The sequence below is a fragment of the Convolutriloba macropyga genome, chromosome 12 (genome assembly GCF_964194025.1).
Source record: "Convolutriloba macropyga chromosome 12, txConMacr16.3, whole genome shotgun sequence".
In the NCBI taxonomy this organism is placed as follows: domain Eukaryota; kingdom Metazoa; phylum Xenacoelomorpha; order Acoela; family Convolutidae; genus Convolutriloba; species Convolutriloba macropyga.
Window position 1 is genome coordinate 49,523,618 of NC_134479.1, and position 22,096 is coordinate 49,545,713.

At 30.5% G+C, this 22,096-nt stretch overlaps 1 protein-coding gene across 1 annotated transcript in view; it reads left to right on the forward strand.

The window, feature by feature from the left end:
- The first annotated feature begins 34 nt into the window (after positions 1-34).
- Positions 35-22,096, forward strand: part of LOC142350530 (uncharacterized) — a 25,937-nt gene continuing 3,875 nt past the window's right edge. Inside the window, exon 1 of the mRNA XM_075402380.1 lies at positions 35-50. Within this exon, the coding sequence (XP_075258495.1) occupies positions 35-50 (16 nt within the window). The remainder of the gene's footprint in view (positions 51-22,096) is intronic.

Here is a 22,096-nt window from a genome sequence, read left to right on the forward strand (position 1 = left end):
CTGCCCCCATGCTTTTTACTATCTCCACGTTACTATGGAAGAAATTGCACGTAGGTGTGGGGGGGGGGCGTAAAAGTTATATGTCTACTAAGAGGGTCGGGGGGGTCATTAGGTCTTTAGAAAAAAAAGTCGCCCCACCCCAACCATCTCGCAAACGAACTTTGGTCATAAATTAAGAGAAAACGATCGGTTCAGACAATCTGGTCGTAGATATCAGTATATAACGAATGGTTTCCATGCAAACATTTTACAATCTGTTTATTGACAAAGATTTGAATGAACAGCTTATAATGATCTTGACATAGGAATTCTCACATCCAAAATGCTTCACCAATTTTGCTGCAATTGTTATTTTTTACGTTCTGTGTTTTTTACGTTTTATTGTGTTTTTATGTTTTGAGACAGTATTATAAACCATCTTTGTGCGTTTCATATTTCTTTAAATTGAGTTTGAACATGACTATTAGGTTACATTTTTCCCTAGTTTTTTGCATGTGCTTTTTCTCATTAAAAAATTAATGCGCTGTTAGGATGAGATTCTGATAAAATTCGGTAATGCATAATGCTAAAAATGCTGACAAAAGAACATATGGAGGTTGTAAAAAAACACACTTCAGGTAAAACGGCAAAAGAGTTGAGACTTCTTCAAAACAGTCGCTCTTTAAGAACAACTTTGATGAACTCAAAAATTTTATTAGTCAAACTGAGGTTGAGCCAGTGGCAATTTGCTCACTGAAACTTGGTTAAAAACTAGCTATAAAAGAATTATTTTGCTCTACAAAACTACCTCGAGATAGAAACTTCCAACTGAATAAAACGACGAGGTGGTGTTGCTGTTTTTTCTACACAAAAAAACCACAAAGAAGAGATTTCCATTAGTTGATACAAACAGTCAGCACGCTATTAGTTTGAAGATAAAAACTTGCGGTAAAACAGATTTAGTGACTTGTACATACATTCCGCCCAATGCTACAAAAGCAGAATTTTAAAAATTTTCATCCTATTTAAGTATAACACCCAGTACTCTGCATGTCGTGTGTCGGGACCTGACCTAAATGATAACATATTGAAGAATCCGGCAAAATCGACAATAGAGTAATCCTTTGGTTTTTGTAGACACTCCGACTCCAACGCACGAAACACTTAGGGCAAAAACTTGTATTGAAGGTTTCTTCGCAAATTTCAAATCAAAAAGTTTTATTGAGAAAACTGATGTCAGCGACCATTACGCGGTGGCACAAGAGCTTGTACTCTACGGAGAAGAAACTGAAATAAAACAGACGATGATCAATTCCTTGGTGAGCTCAATTCTTTTTTCTTTCCAGAAAAAATTTGAATCAGTGAGCAGCCAATTATTTACAAGTGACACTAAACGGTGAGCAGAAAAAAGAACATGAGAAACTGGTTGAGGCACGCAATAATTTTTTACCGCTAATGCCGTCAAAAAAAGGGCGCCGAGAAAGACTGGATTAATAGAGATCTAAAGAAAAATATTCACATAAAACCTCTGGAACGGCTATTTAAAAACAAAGTCTTAAAGTGATAAAGAAACGTTCGAAAAGCATTTCAAATTGTTGAACTTTTCAAAAATATGAGATAAGATGTTATAATTTTATAATAAACCAAATGATGACACGCTGGAAACATAAATAGGAAATTTTTCCAGTTTGTTAAGGGAGCAGTCAACATCAAAAGAGATGAAAAAACATTCAAAAAGAACGTTGTTGAAGATCTTGATAGGGTCAGTAGTTTTTTGCTACAATAGGAGCAAACAATTTTCCTTCATCAAAACCGACGCACAGAGAACAAAACAGGTAAATTCTAAGTTTTTCAGAAAAATTGATGTAAAAAAATTAATGCGGCTTTTGCTCAGACTAAGAAAGTACAGCACAGATTGCTATAATTTGAACTACGTCTTTATCAAAACTTTATCGGCAAGTGTTTCCCCGGTTCCGACGATGCGTTTCAACAATTGTTTTGAGGAGGGAAGTTTTCCGAAGTTTTTTAAAATGGCGTACATAATACCACTCCACAAAGAAGGAGACAAGAGCAATACAGAGAACTACAAGCCCATCTCTTTGTTACCCATCATTAGCCAAATATTCGAACTCCTAATTTTCGACAAAATTAGGAACTATACAGAAAAATTCAAGATACTAATTTTCACCAATTTGGGTTCAGTTCAAACCACATCACTACTGACGCAATTGTTTCATTGCCGGAAGATATCAGAATGAATAACAAAAACAGAAAAATGAAAATAAGGTTATTTTTTGGCAAAAGCATTTGTTACAGTCGATCATCGCATTCTCTTAGAGAAATGTTAAGATTATGGATTGAGGGGTAAAATTTTAAGCACAATAGTTTCATTTCTGCACGAAAGATTACAAGTGGCAAAAGTGAATGGAAAAATTTCGATTGGAAGTTCCACAGGTTTCCAATTTTGGACCGCTGCTGTTCATTTTTTATATAAATTACCTTTCATGTAAAAACGAAAAGAGTACAGAGGTAATTTTGCTGAAGATGCCGCTATAAAAACCAATGCAATTCAAAAAACAGAAGATAGCAATGTTCAATTGGCTTTGAAAAATGTAATACATTGGCTAGAGCAAAATAAACTAACACTGAATATCAAAAAAGTCTTTTGGACAAAAGAAAGCCATTGAAGACGTTTTTTCATTATACGCAGAAGAAAAAGAAAAGGTGAAAATGTTAACAATTTCAAATTTTTAGGCATCATTCTAGATCACCGAATAAGCTTTCCTTACATAGCAATTATACCCAGACAAAACTTAACCAGTTCACTGCTGAGTTTTATCGTTTGAGAAAGTCCTTAAAAGTACCGCATATGATAAGAGTCTATAAGATATACGTAAAACCAGTCATACAGTACGCAGTCCTAGTTTACGGGTTGACCACCAAAAGTGTCTTACTGCCTATTGATAGCAGAGTAAACAGATTGCTGAGAATAATCTTCTCCGAGAAAAAACTTGAGTCAACTACAAAAACACTCGAGCTTCATATTTACGAACTGCTAAAGTTGCTGATAAAAGTGATACGAAAAAATGCAATGTCAAACAAATGCAACACGCAATCATAGAATAGAGCTGATTAAGTTTGATGGGATGAGAAAGACGAAAAAACAACATAAAGTCAATTTTTCTATTCTAAGTAACTGCTCAATCACAGTATTATTGAGAAAACGACGCAATTGCTTGTTAGTTAGTTTTGGACCCTACTTTTTTCAAAAGTCTAAGAGAAATGAAAGAAAAACAAGCTAAAATTTTTGCTAAATTTTCCCAAAAACTATGTTATTGGCTCCTAAGAAATAAAAAACTAAACTTTGGGCTGATTTGGGCCATCGATATTTGTTAGCTGTATACTGCCGTTCAATTCCGAAGAATTGTGTTTTGGTTTTATTAGACACATAGTAAGTCCTTTTCACTGCGTTAAACCAATAAACTTTGTTTCTTTATCTTCCTCACAAAGGCGCCCGAAAAGATCCCAAGCGGGTCAATGTTGTTCTTTCGGAGCGCATGCGACATTTGAAAGTTAAAAAAAAGATGTAAATGCCCATTTGTATTATGTGTAAACCGTAAACGTTTTATTAACATTTTTAATTTTTTATATTATTTTTTGATTATTTTCACTTTACAAAAGAAACCAGTGACAAGTTTTGTATGAAACACGAGAACTTTTGGTTACATTAATTTAAATTCACCTTTGAAAATATTTCTCCTACAATTAGCGTATTTTGAAAACCCTTTTTGCGTGCTCTTCTGCTGATTCCGGAAGTGGATTACAGCAAGTCATAAAATTTAGCAAACTAGAGTTGATCTCTTCAAAAAAGCAGGCTTATAAAGGCAGTACCGACTACTTACTGGCACCCAGATTAATCTAATATATTAAAAAATGTGCGGATATTGATATTCGTCCACGAAATTCAACAAAAAGCGTTTGCTTGAAACCGAATAGCTGGAGCAAAATCAACAATCAAAACAGTGTTGAAGTGTTTCTCAAATGTGAAAATTCAAGTTTTCCAAACGTTTTAGAATAAAAATTGCTGAAGAAACTAAATGCGGTGATCGTTGCTACCCAAGAGTACGCCTCCCTACCACTAGAGAGAACGGTAAAAAACTGTTTAGATTTTAAAACAGCTGGATTCTCATTTTTGCTCGTTTTTTGCTGATTGATGATTTAAAAACCCTAGCGATGCACTCGAAAACGTAATCAGGCGCGAATGCACTAAAAAGAGCAGAGATAAAGAAAGCAATTAAAGAAAATATTTTGAGTATCAGCGCAACAAAGGAAGCCAACACGGCTAAGGCAGAAGAAAACGGGACATTCAACAATATAATTTCTAATTAATCAAATGGTCAACAAGTACGCAAGCGAGCTCAAAAAATAAATTTTGTCGGATTGTGGAAAGCACACGCATAAAGTTGAATATTCCCCAGAAAAAACAACGTCTCTTTATTAGATCAGAAGAAAACAACAGGAACAAGCAGTCGCAAAGTAGTGGATAAAACAAGGATTCCAACCACCAGTAAAATTTGTCCCTTTCTCCTAACGCTAATCGCGCATGTCGAATCAGGCCAAATTTTACTGTTTGTTGGAATCCTTGTTTTATCCACTACTATATTCACCACTATAAATACATATTACATGCACAATTTTGTGTACAAAATGTACATAGCTAGTATAATTTATGCATTTCATACACTAATATCCAAAAATTCTCAAGCTAGTTTTAAGCCAATTTCACATCTAATATGCCAAACTATATTGAAATAAATCAGGTTAATCATCTCACAAAGTTTTTTTTCAATAGAATCGGATGGACTGAAAACAACTCAAAATTGCTTAGAAATCGATAATAAGAAACAGTTTTCTTGAAAAATTTGACTTTACCCTTGGAGACGATTGATCTATGATGTTTAACTGAGTGATTCTATGTACCAGGGTATATTTTTTAGCCGAGTCTTGAGAGGTCTTGTTAAAAGGTTGACTCGCCTTTACCACGCTATGGCAGTACTGCTCGACCTTTCTTAATGGCAACTGTGGGGGAGGGTGCAACTACAGAATGCTTGAACACTTTTAATTTTAATTATTAAGCTGACTTAATAATCAGGTGAATATATTAATGTATTAACACTAAGGATATCAATTTTAATAATAAATATATTTCTCAATAACCAATCACTTGTTTATCATTTATGAAAATTGTAGTTCTGTCATGCACCTAGATTGTAGCTGGCTATCCTTCTGAACTTCTGCCAAAAACATTGTAAGGAACTTTTTCCATTCTGAGTAGTAGTCTGTTGAGACCAGGATCCTGGGATAGCTTTCACACGCTTGAGAGAAGTTGATATAACTCTGGATAGTAGAGTAGGAATATCCTTTATAGTTCAGTAGTTTTTTCCAGGGAATATCCTTATTGCTTTCTTGATGATTTTGTTTCACTTTCCCCCATATGTATCCTCTGTCAGAAATTGTCAGTACATATAAACGATTCAGCTTTCCTTCCATGTTATTGACTTTGGTGAGATAAGACTAAAATTCACCAACATTGAATGAATTCCTGAGTTTATTGTGGAAAGATAAATATTCCGGCACATTCACTTCAAACTTGTCCAGTGTTTCCTGATGCTCGTAACTTAGTAGGTTTTTCTTGAACTTGGAGAAGAATAACGATTATCTGGAAGAGTTCTGTTTTAGTTCGTTTTCCAGTCTAAATTTCAAGTTCGGCGGTGTTGTCGGGTATGCATTTGTTCTCCTTACAAAATGTAATCATTTGAGTTGTTAAATTAGTCAACTCGTTTATATTTTCTTCAGATAAAAAAGTGCATGATAAAGCTCCAGTTATTAAAGTTTCGTCAAATGACGAAAATTGTTTAAAATTTTTCGCAAGTTTTTGTAGTGAAGTGAAACTCATTATGAATAGGCAAAAAGTGCCGTGGAGAATAAAGGTCCCCTCATCCCCTCATGGAGAATTATTCTAGAACCTTCTTTTTTCTAGAATATTTTGACATGATTTTTAACTTAAAGTTAATTATCTTTTCCCAAGTAATCACCTGTTTGAAAGTAAAGTGATATTTAAATCCTTCTATTAAATTTAAATGTTTGTATAATTTATTGAAAATTAAATAAAAATTTGAATAAATGCCCACCTTACTAGCTAATTTTTAAGGGCATCATACAATCGAAATTTTCACTTGTTTGATTTCATTCTGTTAGTGGTTGTGGCTTTCTTTGTCAATGGTGGCGGCCATTTTAGCATGACATGGACTTTTCATTCGATCTGCGAAGCAGTTTCACTGATGTGTAATGCAATGTTAAACCAAGCTTGTTGACTTCTTGTACTATTAGTGGTTGCTAAATACGAAAGAAGGAGAACAAAAAAAGCACAGTCAAAAACACTGAGATCGGTGGAAACACAGTGATTAGTGTTTTTCTATGTCTTCTTGAATATTATTCTTATAAAAATGCTCTCTGAATTGATTTCTAGTTTGACCATATCTATATCTATGAAGATAAATACATAGTCTACATTTCCTATTTCTAAATCTATATAATGATATATGTTTATAAACATTACATATACTACATGTTAGATATTGATCAGGATCAGAATAATCATATTCCAAATGTTCTATATAATCTTTCACTTTAACCATATTTTTACATACATTACAAGAATATTCTAATTCTTTTCAATTATTACAACATTCTTTCCAATGTTTATTTATACACTTTTTGCATTTCATTTTCATTTTTCGAAATATTGTTTTTTGATTATTACCCTAAAAAAAATACATCATGTCCCAATCAACTAAAACTAATGTCATAAACTTGTGCGAGGTCTGTAATCTATCCTTTGAATCAAGGAAGGGTTTATACAGGCATCAATCCTACGATCTCAAACATAAGGAACTATTGGAGAAAATATTTGAGTCTGAAGAAGAAGAAATCTCTGAGAGGGTGTATAATTCGGATGAAGATGATTATATTATTAAAACTAAACCAGCCACCAAACCTAGAACTAAAACTGAAGAGGATATCTCGACCAGATTTAAGTATGAATTCTAAGAATGTCATTTAGGACATTTTGACATAATTTTTAACTTAAAGTTAGTTATCCTTTCCCAAGTTATCACCTGTTTGAAAGTAACGTGATATTTAAATCCTCCTATTAAATCTAAATCTTTGTATAATTCATTAAAAATTAAATAAAAATTTGAATAAATACCCACCTTACTAGCTAATTTTTAAGGGTATCATACATTCGAAATTTTCACTTGTTTGATTTCATTCTGTTAGTGGTGGTGGCTTTCTTTGTCAATGGTGGCGGCCATTTTAGCATGACATGTACTTTTCATTCGATCTTTGAAGCAGTTTCACTGATGTGTAATGCAATGTTAAACCAAGCTTGTTGACTTCTTGTACTTTTAGTGGTTGCTAAATACGAAAGAAAGCGAACAAAAAGAGCACAGTCAAAAACACTGAGATCGGTGGAAACACAGTGATTAGTGTTTTTCTATGTCCTTTTGAATATTATTCTTATAAACATGCTCTCTGCATTGATTTCTAGTATGACCATATCTATATCTATGAAGATAAATACATAGTCTACATTTCCTATTTCTAAATCTATATAATGATATATGTTTATAAACATTACATATACTACATGTTAGATATTGATCAGGATCAGAATAATGATATTCCAAATGTTCTATATAATCTTTCACTTTAACCATTTTTTTTACATACATTACAAGAATATTCTAATTCTTTTCAATTATTACAACATTCTTTCCAATGTTTATTTATACACTTTTTGCATTTCATTTTCATTTTTCGAAATATTGTTTTTTGATTATTACCCTAAAAAAATACATCATGTCCCAATCAACTAAAACTAATGTCATAAACTTCTGCGATGTCTGTAATCTATCCTTTGAATCAAGGAAGGGTTTATACAGGCATCAACCCTACGATCTCAAACATAAGGAACCATTGGAGAAAATATTTGAGTCTGAAGAAGAAGAAATCTCTGAGAGGGTGTATAATTCGGATGAAGATGATTATATTATTAAAACTAAATCAGCCACCAAACCTAAAACTAAAACTGAAGAGGATATCTCGACCAGATTTAAGTATGAATTCTAAGAATGTCTTGAAGAATTTAGGAATGAAATAGCTCTAACTACTCACTCATATAGTCATAATCGTAAGTATCTAGAAAACACAGAAGACTTCGATAAAAACTCCAATCAGAACATGAGAGAGTTTTATATTACAGATAAAGGTGGGAATTACATTGAAGATATAGATGAAGCAACTAATTACTCTTTAGAGGAAATTAAAGTTTGTTACCAGTTTTTGTAAAGTTAAGAGTTTTAAATATAAGATCACGGCTGAATGTGATTATAAGAAGAGGACCAAAGAAGAAGTTAAAACTACTAAAATTTTCTTCAATACTGATTATATTAATAATAATGCAATATATGTATATGGTGACTTCAATCGGGGGCTAGATTTCGAAAAAGAAATATATGAAGGTTATGGTTATGATTTTGAGTTTCTTGGAATAAGAAGTATTCAGTTAAACATTGAACGATCTAAATCATCTATTGGTAGTTATATGGATTTACCTCCTGATCTCAAAAACTCTAAATCGATATTAAATATACGTTGTTATAAGTACAATTGCTTACAACTAACTAAAACTGCTTGGCTACATCCCACGCCACACCATGCAACTCGAGAAAGTAAATATGTAGATAAACTAATTGAACCAAGACAACAACATGAAGATGATTTTGCTTATATAATAAGAATACAGAAATTGTATAATATTAATATTTGGATATACACACCTTGTGGTTATGGTAAAATAGAATTTTTTAAACAAGTGGATGATTTTAATAAAGATAGAAAAGACGTAAAAATACTAGTTTGGAGTAGTGGACAAATAGAACACTGTGCCCTAATAAAAAATATAGAAACCTTGTTAGAACGACCAAATAAAAACAACATTAAATATTATTATTGTGATAGGTGTACCTATTGGTTTAACTCACAAATTAAATATGATAAACACGAATGCAACGACTCATTCAAACCAGAGATTGTTTGTCCTAAGAAAAAACATATTACTTTTGTAAATGAACACAAACGTCAGAATATAAAAAATATTATAACTGCCGATATAGAATGTTGCATTGTTGATCCACGAAACGGTTCAGAAGAGTTGTTTTGCAAATTTACCAAAATCTCTACTAATGATAGCAAATATGTAATAGCTGAACATATTCCAATAGCTGTGGGTTACACCTGGCAAGGTAAATTCAAACACTACTTCGGTCTAGGCTGCATCAAAAGTTTTGCTAGAGATCTATTAGAAATATAAACTGAGAATAACTTCAAGCTCAACAAACAAATGATATTCGCAGAAGAAGATAAATTATATCATGAAACTAAAAACACTTGTCATATTTGCAGCAAAACATGTATTAACAAAGTAAGAGATCATTGTCATGAAACTTGTAAATATAGAGGAGCAGCATGTAAAATATGTAATCTAAGATACAAACAACAAAACTTCATTCCAGTAATATTCCATAATGGCTCTGGCTATGACTTCAACCTACTATACAGTGAACTCTTTAAACAGAATAATGATAAAAGAAAAGTAGATAACATACCACTAGCTGCTGGTAAGTCTAAGATGTTTAGCATTGGTTGTCTTAAACTCTTAGATAGTTATAACTTCCTAGCAATGCCTCTAGATCAAATGGCAAAGACATACGGGTGTAAAACTAAAACATTATATCCATATGAATACTTTGGTTTAGAGTCGTATAGCAGCAAAGCTACCCGGGGAAGGGCCTCTGGCCTTGGTTCCCCAACCACGACAAAGACGTATGATGAAGTTATAGGTAATTTAAAAATAGAAGACTTCAAATCCTCACTACATAATAAATTACCAACACAAGAAGAAGTAGATAACTTTAATAATGAAAACAGTCATAAAACTGGAAAAGATCTAACTATAGAGTATTTACAGAATGATGTGGAAATATTAGACTATTGCATGAATGAATATGTTAAATTAAGCATGAAAGAATTCAAGCTCAATCCACTTCATTACGTTAGTCTACCAGGTTATAGTTTTGATTGCTGGTTAATGTCAAGTGGTGTTACATTAGATACATTGCAACATAATAAAATGTTAGATGATTTTGTTGGAGCAAAGAGAGGTGGTATATGTGGAATAATGGGTGATAGATATTTAAATAACAGTGATGGTAAGTCCATATGGTACATAGACGCAAACAACATATATGATTATGCAATGATGCAAAAGTTACCTTATATGGACTTCCAGTTTAATACTACTACTACTCTAGATAGAATTTTGAATACTCCAGATGATAGTGATCATGGTTACTATATAGTTTGTGATATTGATTATACTAAAGAATGTAATGAGAGAACAGAACAGTTAGCACTAATGCCTAATAAGAGAAAGATAAATTGTAATGAATTAGGTTACAGAGAAAGAGATGGAGGTAAGGCAAGATCAGAGAAATTAATCCTAGACCAAAACAACAAAACAGAATATATGGTTCATTATAGAATGTTGAAGTTCTATGTTAAGATGGGAGTAAAAGTAACAAAAATACATAGAGTAATTAAATTCAAAAAAGATTATATATGTGGAGATTATATACAAAACAATACAAATAAAAGAGCAACAGCTAAAACTGAAGCAGAAAAGGATGTACGAAAATTAATGAATAACTCATTATATGGAAGAATGTGCATGAATCCTCTACACTTCTTTCAAAGCAAGTTCTTGCATGATGAAGAAAAGATAATGAAAAGTGTAAGTAAACCAACATTTAAGAATAAAACTAGATATAGAGATTATAGCCAAATAGAATATATAAAGAAAAAAAACAGAATATAGCTCACCTGTGTATGTAGGAGTAACAATTCTCGAACTTAGCAAAATACATATGTTTGATGTATTCTATAATATTCTACAGCCATCCCTCAAAGATCTAACACTTCACTATTTGGATACGGACAGTTTCGTATTAAGTTATAGTGAAGGTAAAGTTAGTGATGAGCAAATGGACTTAAGTAGTCTAGACATACCTATAAAAACTAATAATAAAGTCCCCGGAAAGTTTAAGCACGAGCTGGGGAGTGGGATTATAGATAAATTTATAGCATTGTCCCCCAAAACATATACCTTCAAAAATTATCCTAAAATCACTAAAGAAAAAGGAATAAAGAAGTATAATAATGCTAGGCACATAGATTATTATGATGCATTAATGAATAATACACAGAGAACAGTAGATGAAGGCAGAATACAAAATTTGGTGATAACATGACAACAACAAAAACAAGTAAGATTAGTTTAAATATATTTGATGATAAAAGGTTCTATGTGAACAATATAAAAAGTTATCCTCATGATGAGCATCTATATCTATTCAAAAGTGATTTAGTAAATAAAATCTGTGAACGGACTTCATCAATCGCAAGCCAAGCATCATTAAATTTAAACAAAGAACAACTGGTTAATAAAATTCTAGAACTAACCATTAATGATGATAGAAAGTTAATTGAAGCCGCTATTAGATTATATAATGATCTGCAAAGCAGTTTCACTATCTGTGAAGCAGGTTCTCCCTGATTTATAATCTTAATAAAAACTGGTTAATAATATTCTATACTTCCTTTTATAAAATGATCAATTGCATCTCCTGGTTTAGTAGTTAGTACATTATAGATCATTATCCCTCCGAAAGTTATTTCCAAATCACTATTTCCTCTAATTATTTTGTTTTTGTTATATTCTATAAATTTTATTATTTTACTGGTTTCCCTTTCATCTAAATATTTTGAATAACTTGAAATTATTAATTCATCATGCCAAGGATCCATGGCATGGTTTATAAAATCTTCTATAGTCCGATATTGTTTTCCACAAGCTAAACATTTTTTGAACTCGGAGTAGTTTTCATCAATAGAATTTTCATTATCCATTTTTTCCTTTATTATAATTTTTCAATATACAAAAAATGACGAAACTAGAAACAATTATAGAATTAAACTATCTAGAAAAACAAAACAGAAAGAATAGATTAGAAGATAAATTAAAACAACAAGAGTATTATGGAGAAATAGAAGAGTAATTTGATCCTTTAACTAAAACTGTAAACGTAAACAGTGAACACAATCTAGCATGAAGTGAACAAACATTGAGCGCAATAGATTGGCAAAATCAAGAGTTATATAAACAAACTAAGATGATCCAGCAAGCTGGCTCCCAGTTTAATGAAGCATTAATGAAGTCCAATGGTGAAGCATTGGTGAATTCCAACGACAAAGCTGTAGAGAAAGCTCGAGATAAACCAGAAATGTTAGTAGATAAAGACACGGCTCAAATTATTAATATAATGTCTGTTCAATCTAATCCCCAATTAAAGTTAAAATTCGGAAAATTAGATATTGGTGAATTTGAAATGAACGATGTTAAACTAGTTTACCAAGAAAAGGCATTTATAGTTAAGGATAATATATATGAATTGTCAGATGAGTTAAAAAACTTTCTTACTAACTCTAATATAAAACCTGGTGAAATCGAGGAAGATGAAAACAAAATTAAAAGGTTTTTAAAGCATGTTAGATATGATTTAGCAAAAGGGGATAAGAAAAGCGCTAGATATAGAACAATAAAACGTATAATAGGGGCAAAAGATGATGTATATTGTAGGATATTAAATAGCAACCCAGACCCAAATAGTTTAATAGAAAGACTAGAATTTTTAATACTAGAAACAAAAGCTGGTCATGATGGATTCTATGATGAAATGCTAGATATATCTAATTAACTATTAACTATGAATATTATTAATCAAGAACAATTAGATAGTTTTGTTTTTAACTATGGTAAATGATTAATGCAGGAAAAACAACAACAACAACTTTTATTAGCTAAAGAAGTATTCAGTCCTCAAATAACAAAGTTTAGAAGACAAAAAATAATACCATTATAAAAAGATGAAACATGGTCAGCTGATTTAATTGATAAGTCATCTCTAAGTAAATATAATAATAATTATAAGTTTATATTAACTGTTATAGATATATTCACAAAATATGCATGAGCTATTCCATTGAAGAATAAATCTGGTTTATCTATAACTAATGGTTTTAAAAAAGTATTAAGTGAACATCCAGAAGGTGGCTCTGAACATCAACATAGTAGCGGGTTCCCCAATAGAAAACCAAAAAAAGTTATGGGTAGATAGAAGTAGTGAGTTTTACAATAAAACATTTAAATCTTTACTTAAAGAATATGAAACAAAACTATATTCTATTTATAGTGATTTAAAGGCTGTATTCATAGAGAGATTTAATAGAACATTATTACCTATAATAAATAAACCTATGTTCATCAATGGCGATGGTAATTGGGTAAATATATTAACTGATGCTGTTGTAACATATAACAATAACATTCACTCAACAATTAATATGAAACCAGTTGACGCTTCTAATAATCCTGATAAATTAAAATACACTTTTAGTTTTAAGAATATAAAGGGTAAACCTGGCTACGCCCAACCTAAACTTAAAGTTGGTGATTATGTTAGAAATACAGATAAACGTAAAATCTTCTCTAAGGGACAAACTTCTAATTGGAATAGAGAATTGTTTAAAGTTAATGAAGATCTAAAAACACAACCACCAATATATAAAATAGAAGATATTAATGGTGAGACAATAGAAGGTAAATATTACGAACAGGAATTATTAAAATCCAAGTTTGACTTTGAATCTAATAATAAAGTTTAAGAATCATTAAATATTGACCTGCAGTCCTAAGTCTAATTGTAATTCTAAGTCTAAGTCTATTTGTAAGACTAATTATAAGTCTAATTACAAGTCTAATTATTATTCTAATTATATGTAAACAAATACAAAGATGACAAGAAATAGATTCAATCAAGCTAAACATAAATCAACATCAACATCAACAAACAACTTAACACTAAGTAAGGCTCGTGGTTTATTCCTAGAAGATAATGATAATATTGATATGAAGGATACCTTTTAACTTACAAATGTACATCCTCCGATAGGTGAAAAAGATGTTGTTAATAAATAGTATTGTGACAATAACTTATTATCCTCTTCTAATAAAACAGACATTTTAAGTAAAAACATGACTGAACAATGAGAAGGTGAATTTGATAAAATCACAACTAAAAAATTACAACTACATGAAACACAAGATAATGATGAACTACTTAATGAGCTTATTGAATGAACAAATGAAGTCAGAAATACTGTTAAGTTTTGTAATAAAAATGCTGCTGATACTATCTCTATATATAATCAATTAAAACAAGAATTTAATAATAATAAGTTTAATCAGAATATCACTAACGTACAACTAGATGAAATGTTTACTACTGGGCTAAAAGAATTTAAAGAAGTTAATAAAAAGACTAATTCTTTTATAGATGAAGCCCTTTTAGAGAATAAAAGGACAATAGTACAATATATAATTGCTATACTTTTACGAAATATGTTAGTTGATAATAAAGAGCAAGCAAGACTTGAGATGCATTATTGTTTTAAACAAGAAGAGATAACGAAAGAAATAGAAAAAATTTTTACTAATTAAAATAACTGAAACTATGACTAACCCAACAGCACTGAGTGAGAGATTACTAAATCCCAACTTGTCAACCGTTAATGAACAATACATAAACGAAAATAATCAAGCTAATAATAAATTTAACAACAATATTAACATTATAAAGGATATTATAAATTATTATGAACCTGAAACTAATAACTATAATAAGAAGTTAAGTAGATATAAAATTTATATTAACGTAGCCGAGATAACAGAAATAGTATTATAATCTATAGCAACAACTGCAACATCAACATCAGTTGCAATAACAGATATCGGATTATCTTATTCTATACCAACAGCTTTTGCTACAGCAACTGTTTGTGGTTCATTATCAAAAACAATTAAAACTAAAATAAGAAATAAAATTATAAAGTATTCACAAATGTATATTTTAAGTAAACAGTTTAGCGACAAGTTTAATAGACTAGATACTAAATCAACGAATGATAATAAAATAGATAATGATGAGTATAGTGAATTCGTTAGTGTATATGAGGATTATAAGAAGAACAAGAAAAACAAGCTGAGTATTTTTTTAAACTAAATTTAATAGTGTTTAGTAATAATATTATGTTTAGTAAATAATAATATTAGTATCAATATTTATCGATAATCATAAACATAATATAAATATAATCATAATCATAATCATAATCATAAACATAATATAATCATAATCATAATCAAATAATTATCTCCTCTTAGTACCTAAGTATAACACTCTTCCTTTTTGTACTACCTTTATACCTTCACCAGTAGTTGCAAATTTAATTATATTGGGTGTGGCTGATAAAGCCGTTCTAGGGTTTCTAGATGCAGCTGCACTTCCTATTTTACTTCCTATTCCTATTGCTCTGACTGGATTATTAGCAACTTTCTTTCCAAAGTTAACTGTAGCTTTAGCAACACTTTTAAAGAAATCTTTCAATCCCTCTGCTTCTATTGTTGCATCACTAACAGTCATTGACTTATTTCTCTTACACTTAACACAATCACCCTTTAATATTTTAGTACCTTTTGAAGTAATCCGCGAAGCGGTTTCCCCGATAAAACCTCTTATGTTATTAGTACCACTATAATGTCTACCTCCAACACAATATGAACTTATTTAAAAGACTCATTTCTATATATAAAAAGTATTGGAAGTTAAAAAGTATAATCTTTTTGTTGTTATTAAGCCTAAGCCTAAGCCTAAGCCTAAACCCAAGATTAGGCCCAAGGCTAAGATTAAGCTTGAAGCTAAGGGTCTATCTCTAGAGAATAAAAAGATATTAGATTTTATTTATGCTAAGGGTTTTGTTAAGACTAGTAGGAAAGAATGACAAGGACTATAGTTATAATTATAACTATGACTTAATTAAAACAAAGACTTAATTATGACTAAGACTATGTCTATGAGATTATAGACCTTCGGTCATTAGTTTCCTCAGGAAACTGTATCAACCATCTTTTTGCCATCACTATTCACACTAAAAACCTTTCTAGTTAAATCTAATGCATGACATAAAACATCTGCAACCGCAGCACTAAATTTAAAATTAAGTTGTATTGGTTGTGGACCTATATGATCCCTTTGATATCTCGTATCAAATACATATATTCTATAACTACTTTTGACTGTTCTATGATTTATATATGGTTTTATATTATGTGGTAAACAATTATAATCTTTATTAAAGCTAACAATCTCTTTAAAAGCCAAATTATAATTATTGGTACCATAATTAATATTCATTCTATCCTCGGGATAAAACTCACTACCAATCTTACAATAACATTCAGTAGCATTCATTACATCAAATGTACTTGTATCATGAGTTTGTTCATTAACATTAAAATTTTCAAAACCAACTTTTATATATTGTGGTCTTTCCATCCCACTTTCCATACCTAGATCAAACAAGAAGTTAGTAGCATTGGGAACATTCTTATAAAATGTCTTTCTTTCATAATAACTAAAGTCTACATTTTTTTTTTGCTTAAACCCTTTTGTACTAACTAGGTACACCCTTTTGCACTTACTAGGTACACATCAAGATATATCACTAATTTCTATATTACCATCAGTGGCAACTGCACCAGGATTAGCATTAACTCTATATAGAGCTCTATCATTATTATTTCTTTTTAATATTAGTTTAAATCCTAAACCATATATAATCTTTTCTAAATCCTTTACGAAACCAAATAGATCACTCATCTTAATCATCATATACATATGACCTCGTTGTGCAGCAGTATGGTCACCTTTAAGTTGACTATCTCTATTGCCTTGAGTTTTAACAAAACCACTCTCATAGTCATCACCAATATTAGTTAATAACTTGTACATCAATAGATTAGGATGGCAATGATCTATATATTCAATAGTCCTACCGCCACTAGTTTCAAGCTTAATTGAACTAAACAATGCCATCATACCATAATTAACTAATCTGATATTAGCATCATTAGCAAATACACCACCAGCATCATCTGATACAACAAACTCTATCTCTAGATATGAATCACGCAAATTTAAGTGATTCTCTTCTCTATTGAGTATGATATTAATATTGGTATTAACCGTAATCATTGTTGCCAGATTATTGAGTTTATATATTATAATCTTACTTTTATGTATATCATTATTATAACCATAAGTTGTATCGAAATTAAAATCCATTTTTATAAGATAAAAAATGACTGATAGTTTAACCTTAAGAGAACTGCAAAATATACATGATGCTTTATCTAAAACTAAAGAAGAAAATACACTTTACTTTAGAATGATAAAGACAACAGAAAAGTTTAATTTTAGTGAACATATACTTTACTCATTAAAATTAGGTTTAATTAGATTATCTGTTTATAATTCGGTGTTTAATGTGAATAGAGGGAATAATCAATTCTTATATGCTAGTACTGTTATAGTTGACGATGAAGCTTTACCTCAGGCTCTTAGTTCTGACCCTAACTTTACCCATAATCCTAACCCTATCTCTACCTCAAGCCCAAACAATATATCTATCCTTAATTATAAATATAAAAGAGTCCCGTTGCTATATTCAACTATTACACCGGGAGCATATGAGTTAACTGACATAGCAGAATTAATAAAAGAAGAAACTGATGGTAATGTTATAATAGAACCTGATAAGAATACGATGAAATGTTTAATGGAGATAAAACAAGGAGCACTCAGTTTTGATATAGAAAACTCAATAGCCTCATTACTAGGATTTAGAAAAGTAGTTTATGAAAAAGAGAAATATAAATCTCAGAAAATTATTAATATTATGGGTTTCAATAGTATTAACATTCATTGCATTATTATATCTGGAGCTAAAGATAATGGTAAAGATACAGATATGTTATATACTTTTAATCTAACAGAACCGCCAGGTTACTTGATAAATATTATACCAACTAATATCTTGTATGAAAATGTAACTAAAGATAGAATAGAATATATAGAATTTCATATTAAAGATGAGCATGGAAGACCTATAGACTTTAATGGTGATGTATTAAGTTTTACTTTACATATGTGTTAACAACTTCGTTGATCTAGTGTAACTAGCAACTTTGTTGATCTGACGTAGTCAGCTGACCAAAGGTCCATCTGTGTTAACACAGCAACTTCGTTGATCTGGTGTAGCTATAAACTTAAACTTAAACTAAACTATAAAACTCTCCGATCCCAACTAATTCTTAGTTTGCCATTATTATTTTTATTTTTAGTTACATCAATGACAAAATAATTATGAGGCCCTTTCCATACCTTATTACATATATTAGCAAAATCTTTATAACTAAGTTCAGCATTTTTAAAGAAATCTTGATATATCGAAGCCAGGACTTTACCTCTTTATTTAAATAAAATAAATAGATTACAGTTCTCTCTAACACTATCCAGAGAGAACAGGTTTTGATTAATATATATCATATTGCACTTATTATGTCTACCTCTACAAAAGTATTCATTAATAACTGTTTCTTTGGCTCTAACATCATCGAATATCATTAGTTTCTTTAAGTCTTTGGGTAGATTATCAGGAGATTGAAAATCTTTTATATCTTTAATAAATTCTATAATTGCTTTTGGGTTTATTCTTTCTAATCCATTGTATTGACCACCAGTAGGTCCAATGATGTACAGCTTATCAAAAAATATGATAGCTAGAATTAGTTTTTTTTAATAAGAATGTCTTACCACATTCACTAGGACCAGATATTATACTTCTAAAGTTATCTGGGAATGTGGCTTCAGTAATTATATCATCATCATTTAGCCATGATTGTAGATCGTTATTTATATTTATAGAGATAGTGTTAGTAGGACTATTGTTATTAGGTTTATACTTTTGATGGGATTTCATCCATGCTTCGCCATGTTTTTCACCAAATAGATCTGCGAACGAGCTTTGCTCGTGGCTAGCCAAGCAAGTTCCCTGATATATAAAAATATCTCTATCATTATCATTATCAATATCATTAACATTATCATTATTAGCAAAACTAATTCGTAGATCATTATCAATATCAATGTCATTATCACTATCATTAGCAATATCCTTATTAGCAAAGCTACTTCGTAGATCATTATCATTTTCAATGACATTATCATTATCATTAACACTATCATTATCATTAACATTAACATTATCACTATCATGAACATTAAAATTACAACTTAAACAAAAACACGCATTATATATTCCTGGATATTTACATTGATTAACTAGAATATTCAAAGCACTTTTAATTCTAAATCCTCTATCAATAAGATAGATCATATATAAACAATAAGCCCCACAATCAGATTCATCATATTGTTGTATTCTCTCATTAGAGCCTAGATCAACATATTCTTCTAGGAATAATGCTGGGATTTCTACACCAAAACTATCAAAGTAATACACAGGACCATCTTATATTCTTATAACTAAAACCCAATGAGTACCTTCAGTTGGATGTAGATTTACAATAATGTTGCAGTTAGGATTGGCAAAGCCACTTTGTGGATCATTTGTGTTATTTGGAGTTTGATCTCTCATTACAATTTCAATTGGTGTGAGACTGATATCTATACCTATGTCTTTTTTTCTGATATCACTCATAGCATTATTATCAAAATTAATTTTATAATTGAATTCCTCAAAAGTCAGGATGAGCATTTTTTATATAATAAAATTAATATATAAAAATGGATGAAGGCGTTATACTTTTTTTTCTTATTATTAGAATTGGAATCAGTTTGGTAAACCACGAACAAAATTCGTTGGAGAACCACGAGCAAAGCTCGTTCAATAATTCACAAAAAACAATACAAGAAGAATATATAAATCAGTGTAGCTGTGACTTCGTCAATGAAGAGATGGGAATTTTGAATAGAAAGGGAGGAAAGTTTTTAACCAGACTATATGGAAATAATGAAGAATTTAGAGAACAGATTATAAATTTTGTTAGAGATAAAAGAGAATTAGACCTTGAATTGATATTGGATAAGAGATGTAAAATTAATACACTCAATACGTTAGGAAATAAATATTTAGCAGAGTGTATAACATCTAAAGATAATACTAAAGATTTAATTGAAATCATGGTTAATTATTATCCGCGAAGCAGTTCCACTGATGGACAAAGTCCTATAATTAGGTAAATATTATAGTTTACCCTATTATAAATGCTTTTAAAATGTTTAGAGTGTAACTATGAAAATGGAAACATTGCTGTTTTAAAATATCATTATGAATCATGTCATAAAGACAAAAACTGATAAATGTATGTGTGGTAATATAATATTAAGTAGTATTTGTGCCAATGACTTTTCTCCATGGGGTTGTTCTTTAAAAAGTTAATCTAGTTCTAGCTCTAGTTCTAGCTCTAGTTCTAGCTCTAGCTCTAGCTCTAGTTCTGGTTCTAGTTCTGGTTCTGATTCTGGTTCTGGTTCTGGTTCTAGTTCTATCTATGACTCTAACTCTAACTCAGACCCTAACCGTAACCCTAACCTTAACCTTAACCCTAACCCTAACCCTAACCTTAACCTTAACCCTAACGCTAACCCTAACCCCAACCTCAAGCCTAACCTTAGCCCAGAAGTCTTAATTAGAAGTTGTAATAAATGTCATTATGTAAAACCACTAACTGATTTTGATGAGAGTAAGTGAACATGTAGAAGTTAAAGTTAATTGTCCATATTGTACTTCTGTTGTGAGATATGATGGGATACGGGCTCATGTAAAGAAACAACATCCAGATGTAGAATTACCTAGAGGATTTAGTAGAAGCTTATTAGATAAAAGACAAAATCTAGAGCTGTAAGTCCTTTAGTTATTGTCCAAACAGAGGAAAGTTGTTCCTGTAAATACTATAATTTTGTATCATTTCTTATTAATAACGGAATAAATATAGAAAAAGTAAAAGAAAATATAATTTTATTGAAGAGTATAGATAATTAGAAATAAAAAGTATTAAAAAATATCAAAAAAAGGAATCACTCTTTAAGAGTGAAAAAGAGCGATCTTTCTACTGGTGGATCACTCCGAATAAGAGTGAATCGCTCCTTAAGAGTGAAATGTAAATTTTGCTTTGATTTTTCGATTTTTTTTATTTTGATTGAATTTTTTTATTGAATTTAGAGCTAAAATATAGTAGTGGATAAAACAAGGATTCCAACAAACAGTAAAATTTGGCCCGATTCGACATGCGCGATTAGCGTTAGGAGAAATGGACAATCTTTACTGGTGGTTGGAATCCTTGTTTTATCCACTACTTCGCCATAAGGATAGTAACCTTGATGAAATTTAGGAGCCGTAATTCGAAAAAACCTCTATAAAAATTTGACTGATATGCAACTGGAGACATAAATTTCAAACTCAAAAACCTAAAACTCAAAGTTAGACCAAAAAAATCCTACTGTTATCAGGAACTACAGTCACCCTAATTCCAAAGAAGTGTCGATCAAAGAAGAACAACAAGAAGAAGAAGGCTACAAACCATGTTGACAGAAAACTGAAATTATACACAAACAATATTGTAGCGATAATCTCAAAATTTTTAATCCAGCATACTGTAAAACTTGGCATCATAGGCCGAAGAAAATTGGACGTGAAAAAATTGGAAAAAATAATTTGATGACGTGACCAATCTCAGAACCTTGAATTTTCTTTTTCAGAAAGTGGTATTGACTTTAAGCAGAAAATTTCATAAATATAGTGCCCGCAGATGAAATACCTAACGTACACCTACCAAAAAGAGACTGAGAAGACTCTATTCTCATATTTATATATATATATATATATATATATATATATATATATATATGAACTTGTAGAAATATTAAGATACTCTAACCTTGAAATCACAAAAAACACA